Raw genomic sequence first — 20,023 nt, 5'->3', positions numbered from 1 at the left:
AACTAAATCATTGCTCCCCGTTTATTCCAGCCCAGAATTTCACTGTGCGTCCAGTTCTGCGCAGTGAGCTTGTCCAATTAGCTGATGCCCTCCAAGTCAGAAGAGGCTGTATTTCAGTGTTACTAAAGGGACATAGTCAGCGGAGCGATTTGGGATGCCTATAGATGAAAGTTGATATCGAAATGTAAATCAACATTATCTGCAAAGTGACTGTAGCTCCTCCTACCAGAGGGAACAAAAAATTCAGGGGTGATCAAAGTGAAGGCCCAGGGAGGAATAGGACCACTGCTAAATGGGCAGAAGCAATTGGTGACGGACAGGGGGGACAAGGCTGAACTCCTCAACGAGTTCTTTGCCTCAGTGTTCCTAAGCGAGGGGCAAGACAAGTCTCTCACTGGGGTTATAGAGAGGCAGCAGCAAGGTGCCAGACTACCAGGCGTAGACCCTGAGATGGTGCAGAGTCACTTGGAAGAACTGGATGCCTTTAAGTCGGCAGGCCCGGATGAGCTCCATCCGAGGGTGCTGAAGGCACTGGCCGACATCATTGCAGAGCCACTGGCGGAAATATTTGAATGCTCATGGCGCACGGCCAAAGTCCTGGAGGACTGGAAAATGGCCAATGTGGTCCCCATTTTCAAGAAGGGGAGGAAGGAGGACCCAGGCAACTATAGGCCAGTCAGTCTCACCTCCATCCTTAGCAAAATCTTTGAGAAAATTATCAAGGCTCACATTTGTGAGAGCCCGGCAGGGCAAATTATGCTGAGGGGAAACCAGCACGGGTTCGTAGCAGGCAGATCGTGCCTGACTAATCTAGTTTCTTTTTATGACCAGGTTACAAAATGCCTGGACACAGGAAGAGGGGTGGATGTTGTATACTTAGACTTCAGGAAGGCCTTCGATATGGTATCCCACCCCATACTGGTGAACAAGTTAAGAGGCTGTGACTTGGATGACTACACAGCCCGGTGGGTGGCGAATTGGCTAGAGGGTTGCACCCAGAGAGTCGTGGTAGATGGGTCAGTTTCGACCTGGAAGGATGTGGGCAGTGGGGTCCCGCAGGGCTCGGTCCTTGGACCGATACTCTTTAATGTCTTCATCAGCAACTTGGACGAGGGAGTGAAATGTACTCTGTCCAAGTTTGCAGATGACACAAAGCTATGGGGAGAAGTGGACACGCCGGAGGGCAGGGAACAGCTGCAAGCAGACCTGGACAAGTTGGACAAGTGGGCAGAAAACAACAGAATGCAGTTCAACAAGGAGAAATGCAAAGTGCTGCACCTAGGGAGGAAAAATGTCCAGCACGTCTACAGCCTAGGGAATGACCTGCTGGGTGGCACGGAAGTGGAAAAGGATCTTGGAGTCCTAGTGGACTCCAAGATGAACATGAGTTGGCAGTGTGATGAAGCCATCAGAAAAGACAATGGCACTTTATTGTGCATCAGCAGATGCATGATGAATAGATCCAAGGAGGTGATACTTCCCCTCTATCGGGCGCTGGTCAGACTGCAGTTGGAGTACTGTGTGCAATTCTGGGCGCTGCACTTCAAGAGGGATGCGGATAACCTGGAGAGGGTCCAGAGAAGGGCCACTCATATGGTTAAGGGCCTGCAGACCAAGCCCTATGAGGAGAGACTAGAGAACCTGGACCTTTTCAGCCTCTGCAAGAGAAGGTTGAGAGGCAACCTTGTGGCTGCCTATAAGTTCATCACGGGGGCACAGAAGGGAATTGGTGAGGTTTTATTCACCAAGGTGCCCCTGGGGGTTACAAGAAATAATGGCCACAAGCTAGCAGAGAGCAGATTTAGATTGGACATTAGGAAAAACAACTTCACAGTTCGAGTGGCCAAGGTCTGGAACGGGCTCCCAAGGGAGGTGGTGCTCTCCCCTACCCTGGGGGTCTTCAAGAGGAGGTTAGATAGGCATCTAACTGGGGTCATCTAAACCCAGCACTCTTTCCTGCCTATGCAGGGGGTCGGACTCGATGATCTATTGAGGTCCCTTCCGACCCTAACATCTATGAATCTATGAACTCAAATTTCCGTCATGCCAGCACTGGATGCTGCTGCTAGACAAGTCTCTTTCATTCTACCCAAGTTAAAAATATGTTGATACTGTCTCAACTCTGAAAAGGGAAAATGGGATTGTAATAGAAAACTAAATTAGTGTTTGCCTTTGTTTCATTTTATAGGATTTCATTAAAAAATATCTCCCCATAGTAATTCTCTGGTCTGGTTCACCACCTCTGTTTCTGCCCACAAAAATAAAACAGTAGGTAAAATTTGCTACTTGTCTTTAATTAACCCATTTTAATTCACTTCCGCAGAACCCTTGCAGATGAAACAGCTGGAGTTTTTTTTTTTCTTCCTTCCCTTCACATATCTTAATCTTTCATTGAAAATGATCAAAAAACTATGGCAGCAGATGGGGATGGAATATGAAAGTTCTCACAAAGGATTTCAGATATCAGAGAAAAAAACGAGAAAGGTTTCAGATTAAGTTTTGGAAAAATATCTTCAGGCTTTAAAATTCAGAGGCAGCACTGTGTCTTTTTCTTGGTTTTTAAAGAAAAACTCCAGTAATTATTTAGCTATCTAAGCTATTGTAACTAAATATTTACTCAGTATGCAGTTATTTTCTGCTTTTAATGTCCCTTCTTTTCAGAAATACCAGCCAATTTTCCTCCATCTAGACTTACTTGAAAGTAGCTTTCAGGCTGAGGAGAAGAGAGGAAAGCCTCTATCGGGAATCTAGGACTTCCTGCTTCCCCCTTTGGGTACCAAGCTTTCATCCGCTTTGGCTTCTTATAGCACAAACCTCTACCAACTGCCAGGGCCACTACTCAAGCATTCACAGCAAGGCTTAAGGGATACAGGGTGGCTATTCTGCACAAGAGTGTGTTCCCACTCATAAAAGAAAAACCTTTAAATTAGTCACTACAGTTTGCTCAGTGCCTCCATAATGTAAATTATGAAAGCATAGCTAAAGAAAGCAAAGGAACATGCAAAAGCAAGAGCCCGTTTATTTACGCAGTAGGAAGGAACCTCCAACCTAAAATGGAGGAAAGCCCCCAAAATTCAGTCCTCGCACTTACGCTACAAACAGATGTTGCATTTATGTGGGATAAACCATTTTATCCTGGGACAAAGTGCAGTCATAGAATCATAAAGACGTAGGACTAGAAGGGACCACAAGAAGTCATCTGGTGCTCCCCCTGCCTAAAACAGGATCATCCCTATCCAAACTATCCTATATAAAACTTTTGTTCCTAGTAACCCCAAGGGGTGCCCTAAAGGAAGAAGAAGAAAAAAAAAAAACTAGGAACAATGGTCGCAAACTGACAGAGAGCAGATTTAGGTGAGATATCAGGAAAAACTTCTTCATGGTAAGGGTGGCCAAAATTTGGAATGGGCTTCTAAAGGAGCTGGTGCTCTCCCCTACCTCGGGGGTCTTTAAGGGATGCTGGATAGGCATCTGGCTGGGGGCATCTGAGCCCAGCGCTCTTTCCTGCCCAGGCAGGGGGTCGGACTCGATGATCTGTTGAGGTCTCTTCCGACCCGAGCATCTGTGAATCCATGAACCATCTAATGTCTTAGCAAAACTACGGTCAACCCTGACAGAAAACCCGACATAACACCTGAAGTTACATCATTTAGACATCCATACCTATTATCCCAGGATAAATGCTAAAAAAGGTTCACGGGATAAGAAGTTTGAATAGGTTCTCCTGGGACATCTCAAAGTACATCTGAATGAGTATCTTGGGATTGCATCATTGAATAAGTGACAGAAAAACAGCAGTGCACTCAGTCACTCACTAAACCCTGATTAGAAGGGTAACGTGGTATCTTGGGATGTTTCTGTTGTGGGACAATGTCAGGGACAAATGCAATGACGGCGAGGCATACTGCCACCTTGGCATCACCACCAGCCACCAGGCCAAACAGACGTCAAAGGAGACCATCGATGGGATTGTGGAGGATGCCTGCAAGCTAGACTCATCCGTGCTGGTCCCCTGGCAGAAGATCAATGCGGTGAACACCTTCCTCATCCCCCTGTGTCGTGTTTGTCCTGAGAGGCTCGGCAGTCCTTGAGACCCGCCTCAACAAGGCAATCTCCGAGATCTGTTGGCTGCTAAAAAAGTGGCGGCACTTGCCGCTGAGGGCCAGCAACGAGGTCCTGCATGACCCCTACTGGCAGGGAGATGCCAACATCCCCCGCATGGGAGACCTGTGTGACATCATGGTGGTCACCCATGCCCACCACCTCCTAACCTGCCCAGACCCGACAGTAAGTATCATCACCACCAGCTCCCTTGAGGAGACTGCATGCAAGAGGATTGCAAGGCAAACCACCCGACATGACCTAGCCACCTTCCTCAGCGGCTTGGTGGAGGGCAAGTTTGGCAGAGACAGCAGGGACTTCTCGCTCTGGAGCCGAGCCTGCAACATCATGCGCCACCTCAGGAAGAGCATCAGCTGCACTTGGACCTGGACCTGGACCCAGGAGCGCCACGAGCAGGAGTCTCGCTGTTGCCAGCCCCGCACGCCAACCATGTCACCATGATGCCTCCCAGGGGGACCTTCCTGGAATGGTTCCTGAAGGACGCCATCGACAACAAGTACGCCAGCAACTTGAGGGCCAAACCTGACCAGGGCAAAGTCTTTGACATCACCTCAAAATGAGACTCCAGGGACCACTTCATGCCCAGTGGGAGCTTCATGTCCTTTGTGGACTGGCGCTTCCTCCACTGCGCCCGCCTCAACTGCCTGCCTCTGAACGGGGCCATCTGCTACAGTCACCAGGACAAGAGGTGCCAGCAGTGCAGCTATGAGATGGAGACCCTCCCCGATGTGCTGTGTGCCTATAAGCCGCATGCCAGAGCCTGGCAGCTCTGCCACAAAGCTGTCCAGGACCGCCTGGCAAAGGCCATTCAGGATCTCACAGGGGGAGGTCTCTGCGAACCACACTGTCCCGGGCTGTGAGAGCCAGATGCGACCCGACCTTGTCATCACCAATGAGGAGGCCAAGAAGATCATGATCATGGACATAACCATCCCCTTCGAGAACTGGCGCCAAGCCTTCACCAATGCCCGGGCTCACAAGCAGGAAAAAAACGCCCCACTGGCCGACATCCTAGGAACCATGGCTACAGTGTGACGGTGGATGTGCTTATTGTGGGAGCGCTTGGAACCTGAGGCCCCAGCAACAAGAGCGTCCTGCATGCCTGCCACATCTCCCGCCGCTATGCCAAGCTGATGCGGCATCTCATGGTGTCTGACACCATCCACGTTGGTCCAACAACGTTAACGTTGAGCGCATCACGGGCCAGTGCCAGTACACCTACCTCGCCAGACTGACCACCACTGGATCGGACCCAGAGAGGACTGCCTGAACTCCTGCCCTGCACCTGATGGACCTAGAACTATTCCTCATCCACGGACCACTCCACGCCACCTGGCAAGGACCCCTGTGATAGGACTGTATGGACTGAGTAACTTCTTTGTTCAACCTACCCCCTCCACCACTGTGGACTTTTTTATGGGTTTGTTTGTATCTATCTTTTTTTTCTCTCAGCATCATGACCCCCCTCCCTCCCCTATCCCCGGGCTTAGATGGCTAACGTTGTAGTTATGTGACCTAGTTGAGTTCCCCTCCTCACCCCCATCCCTCTTAGGTTAGTCCCTTACTCAGGCATGCTGTATTTGCCTTATGGCTTTGTCAGTTTTGTTTCATGACTCTTGATGTTTTCAAATAAAATTAAACCTGTTCCCGGCTTTATTTGGCTAAGGTGAGGAAATCTGTTGTGGGCATCAGGCAAAGAGACGGACAAAAAAAATGAAGGATACAAACTTCAGTCGGAAAAACTGCATGCTGAAGGTGGTGCAGCACACAGCTACGATACAGAGCTAACAGTTTGTGCTGGAGAATAGGTGGACCAGGGCCTCAGCTAGTATAAACTGACACAGAGACTTTGCATTAGCATCTGGCCTCGTGTATGTAGGTATATAGAGGCAACCATAAGAAACAGCCGCACGAGCAGGGCCAGGGTCTTGACCCTGGCTCAGAAAAGGGCAGGTAAGGGCCATGCATTTGAAAAACCTGTTTTCTATTTGTTTTTTAAAAAGAAAATTTGAATTTCTCTGTCTGTTCTTGTGGAGCCATCTCAGAGGACCCCGCAGTCTCACTACCCTTCTTAAAGAGGCAAATGTGAAAAGGGAAATAAAAGGATTGCCTAATTCCTCACTGTAATGCAGTCTCCACTGAGGGTGCAATGCAGCTGTTGTTGAGCAGCCCAGAGGGAAAACTGTATGACAGTTTTAGGACAGTGAATACAGCAGACTACAATACCCATTTGACAACAACAGGGAGTTAGGCAGAAGAATATCACAAGTCAGGACTGAAGTTGGCCAGGGCACTTGAGTTAAATGCTCCTCCTCTTGCAAAAAGCTGCCATCTCCAAATAGCTTTAATGACTTTTAAAAATGATTGTTCTCATTTTGTAGGTGGGACCTGCAGCAGTAAAGCTCCAGCTAGCAACATGCTCAGAGAGGTGAGTGACACTAAGGAGACTGGCGGAATATGAAAACCTAAATTGCCATTTCTGCTTCCTGCAGTACCTCTGTATTCCTTAGAGATCTCTTATCCAAGTACTGGACTGACTCTGTTTAGACAGATTTGACAGGACACTAAGATGAAGAATCTCATTGTAAACAGCAAGTGAAGCAAGTAAAGTACACTCAGCAACGGTACAAACAAACCCGTAAATGATACATACCAGGGCTTAGCAGCAAGAGTAAAAGGCTATACTGTTGAGTGTCCAGGCTGTGCTGATCTTTACCTTTATATTAATATTATTTAAGGCTTAGACCAAGGTTGCCTGATTTGGAAAAATATATCTGAGTAAAATATAGTACACTGGAATGATTGTGACAAACTCTCAAGAGCAATACATCATCACAGAACTAAGTGACAAGTTGTATTTACCCAAGAGGAACAAGAAAATCAGAATGCATGCAGCAAAAGGGTAAAAAAACAACCCATAAAATATCTAAGTTTCTCATGTGTAAATCAAATACACTGCAGTGTGAATATGTGGAAAGGAAAAGAACTGCCGTTTGTAACAGTAGTGATAGTTTTGGTACTGACAGTTAAGGTAATGTTAAGAATGAAAGTCTAGGGGGACTCTGAGTATTGTTTAATGATCTGAGAGTACTTGAAAGCCAATGTTTCTGGGTTTGGGGATGCTTTATTTGGGGAATCTGACTTGTAGGCAAGGGATATCAGTGCCTCTTCCATGATACTTAGGGCCTCTTCCAAAATATTTAGGGCTAACCTTCAAAACTATTTTAATTCTGGATGACTGACCTGAAAATGAATTTTTAGAGTGCTGAACAACATCAGTATTTCAAGTTGGGCACCCAAAGTTGGTGGATGTATTTGGGAAAATTTCAGCTCCTTTTACTGTCATGTTTGACCATTTGCAAAGTGTCTGCAAACTCATCTGTCTTCCTGGGAATCTTTAATTGAGGGATGTTTGCATTTCTCATCCCCCAGTCTCAAAGCACTTTTAGAACAGTGCAAACCCTAATATCTGCCAGGTTCCTTCAAAACACAGTATCCCCACCAGAATTAGTATGCCATGAATCAAAAGGGTCACTTAAGAAAAATAATGCGTTCGGTAGTCAGATGATTCAATATAGAACGAACATCACTTAGAAACAAAATGCTGTAAATGATTCGTAGGGCTATGGAACACAACAAGATCAGATCTGCCTTAGGAAAATGAAATTGGAGTTACAAAAATAAAGGATAGCCTCTAACGGTGAGAGCTTGAAAGATATGGCTTGCAACCATGTTCTCCTTCAAACCTGCACTCCAACTCTTTTTATTAGCATTGGGACATTATGCTACATTCATGACCTAAACAACCTGTCCTCAATTGCTGCGCTCAATTTGGTTAAGTTTCTATTTGCTATGTCTGTTGTGTCTCCCGGGGCTTCAGTGGAGTTTCCAGCTAGGACCTGTTGGAATTGAGAAAATAACTTGAGCTAAACTTAGCGCTGTGCATCAGCAGAACCCATTGGGCTCTGAGAAACAACGAACTGGTATAGCACTTCGATTCTGTACAACCCATGTTGTGTGAAAAGTTAAAGCCAGTGGGAACCAACAAATCCTTTTATGGGAACAGCTATCAAAATCTGTTAAAACCATCTGTTTCTCTGACTGTTTTCTTTCACAGCAATAAGGGAAAAAAAAAACATGTTTTACAGTGAGAGGCTTTGGACCCAAGTCCAGTGTCACTGTAATAAAGAAGGTCTGAGATAATTCTACTGAATACCATGGAATCACTCTAGGTGTGCAGAGGTGTATATTGCAACAGAATTAGGCCTCCCAATACCTCCAATGAGATGGTCTTAAAAAATGTCTGCAGAAGAGTTATGTTCATTTTGTGTGATGGGGCGGCAATGGCAGCACATGATGCAACTGTGTAAAGAAACCAAAAAAGGGTTTTTAAAATCTGCTTAGCAGATTTCGTACTGCTTTTGTTTTTGTGTTGTCCCCCCCCCCCATCCCCCCATTTAAAATAAATTTAATGGGAAATCTTGGAGAAATCAAAACAACTTAACACATCTTCAAACATCATCTTTGCTGTCAAATGCAGCATAGGGAGACTACCCCTAATGCTCAAAAGTCAGTTCCTGTACCCACGTTGACTCGGCCATTGCCAAGACAGCTACCGAGGACACAGACTCTTATGATGTCTTGGACAAAGGACATATCTATAAACAAGAAATTGCATTGAGAGCCCATTCATCAATTGAACATAGACTACCAGATCCTCCACTGGATGGAGGTTAACAACAATTCAACTGATACCAACAATGGGAATATTCAGATAAATGACCTACAAATTGCCAAGCTCCTTACCTGAGATATTCAGACAATCAACAGATTTTGCATAGCTGAATTTAGTGTTGTAGTAAAAGTACTCAAACTACTCTTCTTAACATCATGCAATTCCTCTGAAATCATTGGAGTTATGCTATTATAAATGAGTCTGAAACGAGGCCTCCACATTCCATTACATGATATAATTATGGCTAGAAATTGACTGGGCTAAGATTCAGAGAGACCTCAACAAATTAGAAGACTGGACCAAAAGAAATCTCACAAGGTTCAATAAGGAGAAGTGCAAAATCCTGTAGTTTGGACAGAACAATCCCATGCACCGGAACAGTCTGGGGACTGATGGGCTAAGCAGCACCTCTGCAGAAAAGGACCTGGGGGTTACAGTGGACAGTTAGCTAAATATGAGCCATCAGTGTGCCCTTGTTGTCAAGAAGGCTAACAGCATCCTGGGCAGCACTAGTAGGAGCATTGCCAGCAGATCAAGGGAAGTGATTATTCCCCTCTATTTGGCACTGGTGAGGTCACATTGGAAGTACTGTATCCAGTGTTGGGCCCCCCACTGCAGAAAGGACGTGAACAAATTGGAGAGAGTACAGCGGAGGGCAACAAAAATGGCTAGGGGGTTGGGGCACATGACTTTGGAGGAGAGGCTGAGGGAACTGGGCTTATTTAGTCTAGAGAAGAGGAGAGCAGCACTGAACCCAGCACTCTTTCCTGCCTATGTAGGGGGTTGGACTTGATGATCTATTGAGGTCCCTTCCGACCCTAGCATCTATGAATCTATGAGATTGAGAGGGGTTTTAATAGCAGCTTTCAGCTACCTGAAGGGGGGTTCAAAACAGGCTAGAGCTGGACTGTTCTCAGCAGTGGCAGATGACAAAACAAGGAGCAATGGGCTCAAGTTGCAGCAAGAGAGGTTTAGGTTGGATATTAGGAAAAACTTTCTTACTAGGAGGGTAGTAAAACACTGGAACACCAAAGAGGTTGTGAAATCTCTCCATCCTTGGAGGTTTTTAAGGCCTGGGATGATCTAGTTGGGGATCATCCTGCTTTAAGCAAGGGGTTGGACTAGATGTGACCTCCTGAGCTCCTTTCCAACCCTAATTTTCTATGATACTCCAGCTCTAAGAAAGAACTGCCATGTGGTTCTTACCTGGATTCCCCTTGACCAATGGTAAGATACATTTCCCATGAACTCTCTTCAGGGATAGCACCATGTGGTATCAGCAAACTGACCCCTAAAATGGAATAAATATAGTGGTTATTGTTGTATTTTCCAAACGGAAGGATTATGGAAATATTTTGGACTTCAAGTAAAACTTGAAAAATTGCCTCTGAATGACAGCCTTTGGAAACTCTCTCTAGCATTCTAGCAGAAAGTTCCTATTAAAATGGGAGTAAAATGTGGGGCCTTAAATTAATCAGATTAAGAATACCCATTTTATTTAAATGTTTTACTTATTTATTTGCACTGCACATTGTCAGATTAAGAGCTAACTGTGATGGTTGCCTCGGCCCATTTTCAAAGGATACATCGAACAACTATTTTTACAGCCATCAGACTCTAACAGCTTTCAGTTGATACTGGTCTAGGTCAGACTGTAACCTCAGCTGTGGATAGGCAAAAAAACCTCTGCGTCCCATTAACAATCCTTGGAGACATCTTATCCCCTAGGGAAGATAATTCTGTCATTGGTGTCAGGTCTTAAAAACAATTTTCTGTGTGGTCAGAGAGGATAAAACTGCTAAGCTTCAAAAGTATGAATGCAAATGTAAAATCTCAGTAGTCCTTTCCTAGGTGTAGTACACAGCAGAGTTAAGGAGCCTCAGCCCAGCCCTACAGTTCATGAGGAGTGCCAGATCTCTCTCTCTCTTCTGTAGCAATTGCTTTGAAGTAAATCTTTTACATCAGCTCCCAGATAACAGCCCACCGAGCACAGTTCTTCTCTTTAATGTATCTTCTTGTTTATGATAAGAAATGAACTGGGTATGCAGGAGGAAAAAAAATAAAGCCTTTGCAAAAATAAAACCTCAGGGTGTCTTCCTCCCCCTCAAATAATGTCTCACCCTCTCTTTCATCAGAAGAATCAATGCTGGAGTACAAAAGCATTCAATTTGATTATTATAATTTCAACTGAGAGAAGGCATCCTTTTAATTCCATTACGGAGGCAGCCTGAACTGCAGTCTTGTCAGCCAGAGCCGCTGTACAGTCGTGCAGTCCAAGACTCATTACTAAACAAGTTATTTGTGCTTTAAATTGATGAACATTATTCAGTAAGATTCTGGTTATCATTAGTTTCTTGCACTTGTGCTAAGAGTGAGGCACACTAAGAAATTCTGCTCTGTACCTGCTGGCAATGAGATTTGTTATTAACTATGACCTTAATATGAATGTTGGGGGCACAGACACCATTACATCAGTTGGGTATCTTGTTTGTGATTATCAGTCACCTATCTACTGCTCTCGCTTTATTGCTGTAGACAAACACTTTTGATATTTATGGCTGACTTCAGTGCAACCATTTTCCTTGAAGGCAGAAAGGATAGGTTCATACTGTAGTGGTGTCGATAAAACCCAAGATGGTTAAACAGGTGGATTTTTCCCATGCACAAAGTGCACTTAGGCAACTAATTTGCAGTGAAAGGCAATGTTACTAGGTACCACCTGTGCCTTTGCAATGTCCTTCTAAGTAGTCACCTGGCTTGCATACTGATTTAGAAAAACACAGCAGTTTAGTCATCCCATATTCACATCTTACTACAGTTATAAACCTTGGACTTTTAAAACATCTCATTCTTTGCAGGATGAACTCTACTGGATAACAGGAAGCTTTGGTAAAAAAAGAGAACACCCATTTCATGTAGGACAGGAGGAATAAGGACCAGAACTGCATTCCTCTGTGTGCCCCTAACAACAGCACTTAGGCAATGCGTGTTTCAATTCAACAATCACTCATACATCAAGCTCAGAGGTTACAGAGCTCAGAGACATCCCAAAACTATCTTAGCTTCACCTCAATCAATGATCTATTATTGTTTTTCAACACACAAGAAAGAGTGTAAGAGAACGTTGTGACTGAATGTAGCTGAATCTCTGCTGTCAAGAGAGCTCTGTTTTATGGAGGGGGGGGAAAGGAGACAGCTTGAAGCTCAAGGCCCCAGAAGTATTTTCCCATTTTTGACATGTCGTTCCAGCAGATAGCTTTGATTGGGAGAGGGGAAAGCTGCTACCCTGGCAGCCTTTTGTTTGATATGAAAACAGAACAACCTGTTTTTAGTTCTTCTCTATTTAATATTTTTTGCATAGCAGATACATTTCAAAGTATGCATGCCTTTCTTAACCCTTCAACTGAGCTTTCCCAGATCCCAGAAAGCTGATGGGGAAACTCATTACTGCCAACCACATCATCGTTTGTGTTCTCTTTTTCGCTGCCCTCAATTTTCTTCATCTAAATATCAGTGTACGTTATGAATCCTATCATCTGTAAATCTTCATTGAGTTAGCTTTCAAAAGTGAACTTTGCAATGCTGATTTGGTGCGCCTGAGTTTGCAATATTAATTCTTGAACATAAAAATCCTTCAGGAAGACAGGAATGCATTTGGTGTGTTGGGCATTGTTCTGAGCTCAGTTTCATCTCTTCCAATGATATATTGCTGTTCATTTGTTCTAAATGTAAGCTATATTTTCAGTGCTGCATGTATGGCATATGAAGGGGAAGTTGTGCAATGGCTTTGGAGAGCTTTATTCAAACCGTTGGGAGCAAGTCTGGCTACACTAAGCACAACTGTCAAATGAAGCAGAAGTCTTGAATCACCAGATCCCAAACTGATGCTTGAATCAGCTGGTAATACTGGTATCAGGCCAATTCTGACATGGATACCATTTCATAATAGACTTTACCTCTTAGTGGTGTGTATTTAATATCTACATTGTAAGTAAAATTTCGATGTTCAGGACAGTCCTGAGTTATCAGATAACTCTGAAGTGACATGCAATGGGAATCTTTTGAAATAGACTTAAGCTAAAAGAAAAAGAAAGCCAGGAAATAAAAAAAAAAGAAACAAAAGCAAACTAATTATACTAGCAGATACACATCCCTAACCTCCCAATAGTCTTGCACTCTTATACACCATAGACTTCTTGCAAAATCATCTTGAATTCTGACAGACTTCATTGGTTCAGCCTTTAACATCATTAGTGTCCTCTTTCATTTTGTCCATCAGGGCTAGGGATCTTGATCTAGTAATAAGCTTCTTGCCAGAAGCCCCACTAATTGAGCAGGGACCGAGTGAAAAGAAGTCTAAAGGGGTGTGACTTTTATGCTAAGGAGGCCATGCAAAGGTGTAGGTTTAACAACTCAGACAGACATAATGCCTACTTCCTAACAAGGAAGTCACACCCACCTCTGAACTTGGCCCTGGCTGTAATTTTACCAAACCGAAGCATTTGCTAATAGCAATGATCTATGAATAATATGCCTATAATTATGAGAGCACCCAAGAACAGAGCTTTCTTTTTCATATCATAAAACCATTTTTAAAGCACATGAGCATAAGGGATCAACTCACCTGTGTTTGGCATCACTAACCGGCCCCCCAGATGGCCAAAAATCCCAGTCGTTCTCAGCTCACTTCTTGTGGAAAAAGAGGAAAGGTTCTGAATATAAGTGGTTTTGTTCCTGGCATGTATTGTACTGAAGCTTCTGTTGTTCCCATGAGGAAATGTCCCAGAATGTGCCTTTCCATGATATTCAGCCCGGTCTGTCACCCCCAAAGAAACCATGAATGAACTCTGAACTTTGACCTTGATGTCTGACAAGGGGTTAAAGAGTGATGATTCTGTCATGAGCTCCTTGTCCATGGGGTCTTGCAGGCAGATGGGTCCGCTGTATGTTCTGCTCACTGTCAGGTCAGGCTGCATGGATGAGTTCAGAAGGAGGGAGTTACCTGATGAAAGGGAATTGATTGAGCACTCAGTTACATTTTACATGAAAGGCAAACTCTTTTGTGCACAGGCTTTCCAACTAACATGCCTAGAGATGCTAGGATTGAATTCCAGCAACCGAGGGAGTACAGGGAAGCGAGGTACCCTTCCACAGCCACTCCACTCGGTCACATTTTCATTTCACACAGTATTTTCCGATTTGGGGGGCAGCTCAGTGGCTAAGGTGGGTGACTGGGAATCAGGATGCCTAGCCTGGACTTCTGGCTTTGCAACAAAATTATTGCATGATCTGGGACAAGTCACTTCAACTGGCATTTCCAGAAACGCTAATCCCACAGCAGCGAATTTGAGCTCTTAAATCAAGCGGAGATGCCTTTCAAAATCCCATTTGTCACCTGTCTGCCTGTACTTCAGTTTCCGTGTCAGTACAACAGAAATGGTACTTCCCTAAACAACGGGGAATGTTGTGATGTTTAATTAATGAAGTGCTCCGTCATCCTCAGTTGACAGGAGCTGTACTAGATATTCACAATATTGAAGAGCTTGTCTGTGCTTCCCCCAAGTTTTAGCACTGTTTAAATGAATGCTATGATTTTGTAACCTAAATACTATGATTTTGTCCCTGATCCAGAAAGGCAGATCTCAGTCCTTTCAAGCATACAAGGAACGTCAGCGAAGTCACTGTAGTTCTCTATAGGTACCAGAGCCCTGCTGAGGCAAAGTCCACTTGGATGGTGTGCCTTAGTGCTGAATCATCCTAATTTATTTATGCAAGCCAAGTGCATGATCCACTCCTTCCATCTCACTGTTCTGTCAGCTTGAAAAAAAAAATACAACCCAGTTAAAACTTTAAAACAAAGCTATCCTCAGGGATGGCTATATAATGTAGCGTTCCAAAAAGGCTTAGATGTGAGGTTTTGTCTGTGTTGTTTTGATGATTGCTCCGAGTGAAATCAGCATGAATTCTTCACCCTGGCATCCTCCTCCTGACCTCAACGCTATCTCCCATCTGGCTTCTTGTTTCCCTTTCTAATGCTCTCACAAATGAGAATCTCATAGGGTAATGTTCCAAAGGAGATGAAACAATGCAGTAGATCTAAAGGATACTTGATCACAGTGTTTTTTATGCTCCAGGCAATTCCAAAGCATGTGTAGCCAAGAAGTGCGAGGGGGAGGTGATAAATATATATATATAAAAATGCAACCTCACCGCGTAGAAAAGCAAGCTTCTTCCTGGAAACCTTTTCAATGAGCCTATGGGAACAGACGGATGAAGGTTTAAAGGAAATTAGGTTGAACAGAAATGTGGGACAACACTTCTGTAGTAAAAAATGGCTTCAGATCTAATTCTCAGACATTTTTTGGCTCAAAGAATACCCCGTGAAAAGGGGAAATGACTTAATCTAAGCCCTAAAGTTTTAAGATCGTCTTTCGATTTTTGATTCCCAACTGAAATTGTAGCAGAGGTCTGGTTTTCAGAAAAGTCGGAGCTCATTTGAATCTTTGAAAATGAGGCCCATTTTAGGTGTTTCAAGTTGGGTTAGCAACATTAAAACTGACTTTTTTTTTAAGTACAGGATGTGGATCACTCGGGAAACCCATTTCACACAAGATATTGGAGCTTTTTATATTGTTGTTGTCAAATCTGCTGCAGAATTTCCGACAAATGATCTGCTGCAGTTCTAGCATCTGCCAAAGATTTCCCAACACCAAAGAAAAACAAGGCTTTAGACATGTTGGCTCCATACTCATTGTGGATAACAACCGCCTTACTGCATTTGCATTTTTCTAGCAAGATACTGCATTTTGTATTATTTCCCATAAAATGAAACTAAATAAGACTTGTTTTGTGGCTATCAATTGTTTTAAGGGCCATTTCAAAGACCCAGTTTAAAAAGTATTTTTGATGGCTTTGGTGCCAGTATAAAACCATAGCAAACATGCTTCTTGTCCATCGACTTGCTCAAATGGTATGGAAGAACCAGGTTGCATCTAGATGTTTGTTTCCAAGTGACTGATCTGTCTGTGTCCTTGTAATCTAAACTGGGAATAAGAGAAGAACTCCCAGTGACCTCAACTCTTTCCTATCCAAGGGAAGTAGACAATTCACTAAGTTGTCCTATTCCTCACTGACATTAAGAAATATCGCATACCTTTATGCATATATATCATTTTATTTAACATTGTTCTGCTGCTAGCTTTCAGTATGCTATAGCAGCATATCCTAGTCCTTGGAGAATGCTTGTCTTTCCTTCAAAGTGGTAAATGGATTCTGAAAAGAGACTGTTCTATACCAGAAGCTTTCAGATTTGGGGAAATCAGATGAAACTACTCATTGCAGAAACACAATTGTGAATATTACGGCTCATCTTCTCCCCTGACATAGTTGGGCTGAAATGCTTTTCTGAGCTGACTTGTGACTGCCTCAACAGAAGCTAAAGCAGCTGAAGGGTTGCTCACGGACTGTTCATTTAACTGTAAAGTAGCAGGGAAGAGCTGCACTTCATCTTCAACCTCTGCTGCATGATGTTTGGGGACTGAGCATACTGGCCTGATGCTAGCAATGAGTAATTTTTCTGAGCAAAACAATATCATACTCCAGTTTCTTTGCACTAACTGAATGATGCAAGGGTGCTGGGGCAGGGCGATAGAATCTGACAATTCTCTGAGGATTTTCAGTCCTCCCAGGGTCTGTGCTGGGTTCAGTATTATTTCATATCATTCATTAATGGTTTAGACAATGAGATGAAGTGCATCTCTAGCCAATTTGTGCACGACACCATGTTGGGTAGAGCTGCCGACGCTTTGGAGGGTAGGGCTAGGATCCACTGTGACTTGGATAGACTGGAAAAATGGTCCACAATCTATCAGATGAGATTCAACAAGGATAGGTGCAAAGTCCTGCACTTGGGGTGGAATAATTGCATGTGCATATACAGACTGGGGGTCTGCTGTAACATCCATGCCCTTGTCTGCAGCACTGCAACCTAGCCAGTCATTACGGGCAAGGTTGCAGTGCTGCAGACAAGGGCATGGATGTTGCAGCAGACCATAAATAGCCAACAGTGTGCTGTTTTTTGCCAAAGGAAAAAAAAAGGCAATGGCATGTTGGGTTGTATTAACAGGAGTGCCACTTGCAAACTCAGGGAAGTGATTCTTCTGTTCTGTTTAGCACTGGTGAGGCCTCAGCTGGAGCACTGTGTCTAGTTTTGGGCCCCACACTTCAAGAAGGATGTGGCTACCTATGGATAGATTAAAGAGTCCAGTGCAGAGGGACAAAAATGATTAGGAGCCTGGGAAGCAGGACCTATGAGGAAGGCCTCAAGGAGCTAGAATTATTTATTCAGGAGAAGAGAAGACTGAGTGGGGAATTGAGAACAGTCCTCACATACATTAAGAGTAATTTCAAAGAAGATGGAGATTTTTTCTGTGTTTGTAGGGGACAGGACTAGAATCAATGGACTCAAGCTTCAGCAGGGGAAATTTAGGTTGGAGATTAGAACAACATTTCTGACTTCGAGGCTGGTCAAGCATTGGAACAGACTTAAGTAGAGAAGTCGTGGAGTCTCCATCCTTGGAAATTTTGAAGAGTAGGTTAGACAGACAGTTGGGTTGAATGGCTCAGTCACAGATAATCCTGTCTCGAGCTGGGGGCTAGATTAGATGAGGTCCTTTCCAGCCCTACTTTCCTATGCTCTTAACGTCAAAGTCTGTGCTACTAAATCACACCATAAAAGGGTAGATTTCATAAAAGACATGATGCAGGGAAGAACAATCCAGGCATTTTCAGGTTTTGCAGGTTTCAGAATTTTTTTTGTGGGAGAGAGTCTCCAATCCCTAACCATCTTTCTAGGTTTTATATCATACTCCTCCCCACGTTATTGGAGTGCTTTCATCTCCTTCATTGCTGCGTAGAGTTCTAAAGAGCTTTACTTTGAAAATATCACAAGGCAGAATTTGGAAACCAGATCCCAAAGGTACGAAAGTCAATACAGAGGTTCCCACTGGTTTCGGTGAACTTTGCTTCAAAGCCCCGCTGGCCTGAATGCAGCAAAACACAAGCTTGTGCATCAAATTTTAAGTAGAGATGCATCCATAAGCAGTGAGGGTGAGGGTAAGAATCAGATGTGAAGTAGTAGTAGTGTGTGTGTATATGGAGGGGGTCTCTCCTTTGTTTTTTTGTTTGGTTGGTTTGGGGGGGGGGGCGGATTGCTGTGCTTTTCCCTTTTTTCCCATGTCTTACAATTATTAATTTTAAAATCCTATAATTACATAAACTACATAAATCCTAAAAAGAGACTGAAACTTCACTAATAAGACTAACAAGAGAAATGATCTGCGCCTCTCTAGACTTTGCCCTGGATCATTGTTTATGTACCATTAAAAAAGCCCCAAATCCCAAAGCAGGATTTAAACAGCACATTGAATTCCAAATTAAATAAGAAGTTAATCTCAAATAATGTGAAAATGACATCATTAAAATTATGTTCCACTCATCAGAACAGGTTTGAATCTTCAAATAAAGGCATTCATTTCCACTCCCCTCCCTCTCCTCAATTTCTTGCTATAATTAGCACCTGGTAAGGAATAAGTCCCTTGGAAAGAAAACTATGTTAAAAAAACAAAACAAACAACCCCCCCCTCACCTCCCCCAAATACTGCAACATATTTCACTTCCCGAAAGGAAGGAAAAAATACAAGACTGCTTTCACATCCCACCAACACACCATCCCACCTACAATAAGGCTACCATCTAGTTATAATAATGGGAATCAGATAAATAAAATGCACTGTTTTAAATTTATCACCACCTCAGTTCAAAATCCCACCTTTTATCCAAACAAATATTATTCCAGGATGTATTTGACACCTGCTTAGCTTTACTGAACAGAACGTACAAAAGGCTATTTATGCATGCTTACTAGAATCTGCCATCAGAAAATCTATAAGGTATTCAGTACTTTCATAGCATATACAGTGGGATAAATTAGGACCATATGAAATTAGTGGCTCATCTTCTGTTCCCACAGCAAGACCGTGGCAGAGACCAGCAAAAGACCACACGCATCCCATTTGCACGAGTCCCCTTTAGTATCAAGCTGCTGGGGATTGCCTGCTGCCATTCTCTGATTGCTGGCTGCAGCATCCATCTCCATAGATGCTCTAAGGGAGGAAGATGAAAACCTAACACTAACCTTGCCGGACTGTTTTAAAATTAAATGTCTGGAAGCCTCCTGTCAGCGCAGATGAGTCAATCACATCCACACCATACTCGCTCTGGCTCCGTCTATAGAGAGTAACGCCCACTACTAGCACAGCTACAGCAATGACTGCGGCTCCCAGACCCGAGTACAAGGCAATATCACTGGCATTCTCGATATCTGAAAGGAAAGAAGGTAGACACCAAATAATTAGTGACAAACACACGCAGATCCCTTGACTCCCTCCCCCAACACAAGAATGAGAAATAATAAGCATCTTGCTATACCTGGGAGGATAAAGGAATATTAAGTTGCATCATTTGGCGCCTAGGACTTATGATTTTCCATGAGGAATATGCTGAGATTTCCAGGCAATATATTAAAAAAACAACAACAACAAAACAGCAAGGCCACCGAGGGTGCTCCTTATGTGTGAATTTTGCTTTAGTTGTCCTGTTTCATGAACCATTTTTATTAGTTAACAAATGGAAAAGGCATTAACAGAGAACAATTTATAAATTAGCTACTTTAAGGAAATGGTTGGCACTGCAGTTAAGTTTTAGCATGGCCATTCTTTATGCTAGAGGCCATGAAATCAGAGCAGAGATCTTACATGGCTTAGCATCCTCCATATCTGCATATTCCACAAGTGTGTGTGTGTGTGTGGGGGGGGGCATAATATATATCAGTCCCCAATTCAGCCCTGGGGTGCTGACTTTGATACGGTAATGTAATGCATCCCTTTAAGGGGAGACACCAGACCAGCAACCCCCAAGGAAGGTTCTGTAAAGGGCCAGGTTGCATCTAATCTATTTCTTGTTTCCAGGTTTCTACAACCCATCCTGGAAGAAGCAAATCATGACTGAAAGATAGGTGAAGAGCTTTGAGACAAGCTTAGTGAAAATTTCCCCTCCATCCCTTATTTCATCCTCTTCTATGTGTTTTATGGTGACATGGATGATCCT

At 43.6% G+C, this 20,023-nt stretch overlaps 1 protein-coding gene across 1 annotated transcript in view; it reads right to left on the bottom strand.

The window, feature by feature from the left end:
• The window catches only part of UNC5D (unc-5 netrin receptor D), a 350,696-nt gene that overhangs the window by 45,497 nt on the left and 285,176 nt on the right, over positions 1 to 20,023 (bottom strand). The window contains exons 9-11 of the mRNA XM_059730699.1: positions 19,053 to 19,238; positions 13,482 to 13,859; positions 10,064 to 10,148 (exon numbers count right to left, since the gene is read on the bottom strand). Coding sequence (XP_059586682.1) covers positions 10,064 to 10,148; positions 13,482 to 13,859; positions 19,053 to 19,238 — 649 coding nt within the window. The remainder of the gene's footprint in view (positions 1 to 10,063; positions 10,149 to 13,481; positions 13,860 to 19,052; positions 19,239 to 20,023) is intronic.

This window comes from Alligator mississippiensis, chromosome 7, assembly GCF_030867095.1.
Source record: "Alligator mississippiensis isolate rAllMis1 chromosome 7, rAllMis1, whole genome shotgun sequence".
In the NCBI taxonomy this organism is placed as follows: Eukaryota; Metazoa; Chordata; order Crocodylia; family Alligatoridae; genus Alligator; species Alligator mississippiensis.
This window is presented reverse-complemented; position numbering and strand designations above follow the sequence as displayed.